We start from the raw sequence: 4463 nt of genomic DNA on the forward strand, positions 1-4463 counted from the left end.
AAGGTATCCCAGCAAAACATTATTTGAGCTAACTATTATTAAATATTAAGAAGCAATAAAACTACCAAATTCCAAATTATATACACTAATTTGTTTGTTACAAGTAGGACATGGGAGTCCAAATATGAGCAGAAAATAAACTGACTCAAAAACACAAAAAACTAAACTAAAACTCAACTAAAAACCGCTAAACTACAACAGTGGAAATTAAGTTACAAAATGCAATAAGGTTTGTGGTTATCACTGCAACAATGGATGCATTACATTACATACCAACATATTCCCTTGGTGGAGATTCGCGCCTCTCAGCCCTGCCGGTGATGGGCCTGCCTGGGGCCTTCTCCTCATCTGTGCTGTTGGTTTCCACCATCTCACTCTCCTCTGTGGAAATAACATGCTGCTGTTTGCGGGGCTTCTTCCTCGGGGAAGCCCCTGGGATCAGATCCCCAGTGGCAGGAGTGTTCAGGGTGGAGGCCTGGGTGGTGAGGGTGGGGGCTGATGACAAGTTTGCATTGGGGTCTGTAGGGAAGAGATAACCACAGTGTTTACTTATGTGTATATTTCAGTTTTCTTACATTGATCAGTTCCCTATCATTTTACATTCATTTCACTGATTATCGCTCCTCACCTGGCTGAGAGGTGTCCATGGTCTCCACCTCCTGCTTAATTTTCAAATCTGGGCAGGCGGAGCTGGCAGCACAGGCGGCAGTACTGCTGGCTGCCGGCTGAGTGGGGGAGGCCACAGTGTTGGCCATTGAAGCAGGAACGGGGGGAGTTACAGCCATGGCTGCTGGCAGGGCGGACAGGACAGTGGAGGGCTGGGAAGGAGGTACGGGCCCCGGTGTGGCGAGCATGGTGGGGATGGCTTGGGCAAGGTGCTGAGCGTTTGAGGACACAGCCTGCTGATCTCCTCCCTGAGAGGGCAGTGCTTCTACTGTGGCCATGACAGGAGGGGCCACTGCCATGTGCACCTCAGCTTTGGGTTTCACACTGAGAGGAATTGGAATTGTCAGGTTAAAGACTTGTTTGATAACACATAATGACCGGATGTGAACATGAGTGTAAGTGATGTGATCAATTTGACAAAGGCTCACCCTGCAGGTCGGGGAGATCCTGCTCCTCTCACGCCACTCTCAATTCTACCACTACCAGGTTCACTGGGCTGGGCAGGGATCAGGTTCTTACGAACACAACTGAAACACAGAGAGGAGCAGGTTGGGTTGGTAGAAGGAAACATTAGCCACCCAATTGAATTTTACAAGTGTCGCTTGCTTGATCATTCTTCTCATCCTTAAGCAAGTGTTAAAAAAAGAAGACCAAGTCTCTGAAAAACGTCACTGGAGTGGCGCCAATAGCATCTTACTTGCATGGCTGCTAAGAGCGTGTTAATGTTATTTGAAAACTGCTAATAACTAAAACAATTTGTATAGTAAGAATGTATAGCAAGTAAAAACTGCCTTTGAGCAAGTACATTTGACCCAACGTTAAACCCTGCGATTGTGTAGATAAGAGAGTTTGCTGAATCCAACTGAAAGGCCTCGTAAAAGCAAAACTTATGAGAGTTTATTGTTGCGTGAGGTCTCAGGTAAACTCACCCTTCTGTAGCGGGCTTCTTGCGGAGGATGCTGGGTCTAGGGGAGGAGACCAGGGTGGGAGCTCCTCCTACTCCTCCCTGGGTGTGTGCCTGCACCATGGTGGCTACTGGCTGGGTGGTGCTGAATGTGCTGCTGATGGGGCTAGCTACAAAGCCATCAGCCAAAACAACCCCTATATAAAAAAAAAACATGCATTAGCCATCAACTCAGTGAAGCACTCAGCAACACCATGTTGTTTTTACTGAGGAAGTATGGATCTAGTAGTTACCAGGTTTGGCTTCAGACTGTGCTTGTTGCTGTTGCTGCTGAGTGACTATGGGTGTCTGCTGTATTCCTTGTGTGGTGATTGGTGCAGACGTGTGCAGGCCCTGCACCCCTATTGGTGCAGGCTGAATGCCCTGCGCGGTGATTGGCGCCGGCTGGATCCCTTGAGTGCTGATTTGTGCCGATGGGAGACCGATCCGATCCACTGCCATCAGCTGCATGTGGTTTAGATGGACAGTGGTTGCCACGCCTACTCCCGCCTGGGTGGGGAGGGCTGAACTCGGAGCTTGAGGAGTAACTTATTGAGAGGAAAAACAAAGTTAAAATGAGACCCTCATTCTGTTAACACTTTAACCCTTTAGTTTCACATATCACAGTACAAAGTTTAGCATGTTTTGTCTACATGTCAATCTGCCACAGTCAAATAGCAAAATAGTAAAGGGGATGTGCACAGCCGCTACTACAGCAGTTAGTAGCAACAGCCAATAAAACAACATTTATTCGCAGTGCATACCAGGATACTGACGGATGGTAGATACAGAGCTGCTGATAGGGGTGTAGGTGTGTGTCAGAGGGTACGACGAGGAGTACGCTGGCAGGAAATACTGGAACTGCACAGGTACAGAAGGCCTTAAAAAGAAGACATGTAAGATTAACATTTTATTTCTTGAATGTGAATACAAGACATGGATCTCAAGGCTCATCCCTTGTTTTATTCAATTCTAGGGTCGGTTGGTCCAAACTACTGCTGGGTGGATTGCCATGAAACTTCCTCAATATGATTTATAATGATTTTAGATGATCCCCTCATTTTTCAACTAGTGCCATCATCAGGTCAACACTTTAATTTGTGAACTCATGCAAACACGCTAAACTAAGACAGTGAACCCTGTAAACATATACCGCTAAACATCAGCAAGTTAACATGCCTAGTCATTATTTCCAGGTCAACATGTCAACCTCTGATTAGATAACTACAGCTGCTTAATATGTACAACTTTGCTGTTTCTGTTTTGCCCAAAGTGGCCCAATTTGTTGGTCAAAGCAACAAGTAGGCAGTGTGACAGAGCTTTAACTCTCTTCTCTAAGAGAAAATAACTCTCTTGTGTTTGTAGTAGGTAAAACAAACAAAAATAGATAGCTGTTGTGAATATTCACGTAAGTTGAGAAGGCAGATTCTCCTCAGTTATTTTCTTACAGACACTATGGCTGTGAACTTCTCACCTGTTGTCACTTCTTGCTTCCATGGTGACAGGGTTAGGAGAGGACCGATGGCCCGGCATAGGGATGAGGTTGGTTCTCTCTCCAGGATAATCGGGCTGCACACGGGGTGAAGAGTGGGCGATGGGCTGAGGGACCACTTTAGCTGTGAACAACACCAGGAATGGTTAAGAAAAATATTTTGTAAAACATACTATGAATTGATTTAGATTAAAATGACGCTGCCTGCTTATGAAGCACACAACAATGTCCTGACCAAAGAGAGAAAATGACCAACTTACCAACAGGGATGGTAGAGGTGGTCACTGCTGTAGCATGAGAGGAGTGTGAGGCCATTGTCATGGTTACAATAGTGTTACTGGCCATTTGGGTGTGTGACACGGTGCCTAAACATTAAGAAGAAATGATTATCAATATTAGTATAAGAACAGCCACCCAGTTACATTTTAAAACAACACTTTGTCTAGCTTGTAGATATTAATATACAAAAAGTCAATACCTATTGTGGTGGTTGATGGCACAGTGTTAGTGGCAACAATTGGTGCCACAGTTGCTGCAGCTACTGGTGTCACAGGACTAAAGATGGGCTTCTTTGGGGAACAAAAATAAGAACAATTATTTCAGTCGCTGTGTCAAATGACTACACAAAATTGTTGTAGGCAGTGAAGAAGCAGTAACCTGTGTCATGGTGTGTGGAGGCTGAGGCTTTTGAGCCCCAATTGCAGGGTGAGATGGCAGAGTGATCCGTGTGGCAGTGTCACGGGATGTTTGAGACCTCTGAATACTGACGGGTTGAGGGGAGTGAATGGTCAGCCCCGGACGCCTGAAAGAAAATATTACTGCATCAAATCAGGCACAGGCAAACTTGGATTAAAGGCCAGAGGGAATGGTTCTCAGTTTTTAATGATCGTTCTCTTTGTTTTATCCATGATGGTCAATTGAGTTACCATAAAGGATACAGTAAGGTTTTGTACGTGGGGTGACAATTCTTTCAACAACTATGCACTGCACTGGATAAAGTCCTTAGGCCACAATCCGACTACAAATAGCACTACATTAAAGAACATAAATGGCTGTTAAGGACGTAAAAGGATAATAGAAAAAATATAGCTTTCGATGTAGTCACATCAGGAGTGGTTCCCATGTCTGATTAGAGCAAACTGCTTTGTTTTACTTTGCTGTAAAACTCTTTGCCATCAAATTAAATAGTAGCTGACTTATTATTAGAGTTGTTCCGATTCCGATACCAGTATCGGAAATGTCTCCGATACTGCCGAAAATGCTGGCATCGGTATCGGCGAGTACTGGAGTCCAGGCACCGATCCGATACCACGTAATTTATTAAATTAGTAATCTATTTACTGGTTAGCTCCGTTAAGCTCT

At 44.9% G+C, this 4463-nt stretch overlaps 1 protein-coding gene across 1 annotated transcript in view; it reads right to left on the reverse strand.

Annotated features, from left to right (window-relative positions):
• Nucleotides 1-4463, reverse strand: part of sap130a (Sin3A-associated protein a) — an 11269-nt gene that overhangs the window by 3113 nt on the left and 3693 nt on the right. The window contains exons 8-17 of the mRNA XM_035653864.1: nt 3759-3903; nt 3580-3670; nt 3362-3466; nt 3084-3225; nt 2374-2489; nt 1864-2157; nt 1596-1767; nt 1095-1193; nt 629-990; nt 274-519 (exon numbers count right to left, since the gene is read on the reverse strand). Of these exons, the coding sequence (XP_035509757.1) occupies nt 274-519; nt 629-990; nt 1095-1193; nt 1596-1767; nt 1864-2157; nt 2374-2489; nt 3084-3225; nt 3362-3466; nt 3580-3670; nt 3759-3903 (1772 nt within the window). The remainder of the gene's footprint in view (nt 1-273; nt 520-628; nt 991-1094; nt 1194-1595; nt 1768-1863; nt 2158-2373; nt 2490-3083; nt 3226-3361; nt 3467-3579; nt 3671-3758; nt 3904-4463) is intronic.

This window comes from Morone saxatilis, unplaced genomic scaffold (assembly GCF_004916995.1).
Source record: "Morone saxatilis isolate NCDOM2014 unplaced genomic scaffold, NCSU_SB_2.0 Contig12, whole genome shotgun sequence".
Taxonomy (NCBI): Eukaryota; Metazoa; Chordata; class Actinopteri; family Moronidae; genus Morone; species Morone saxatilis.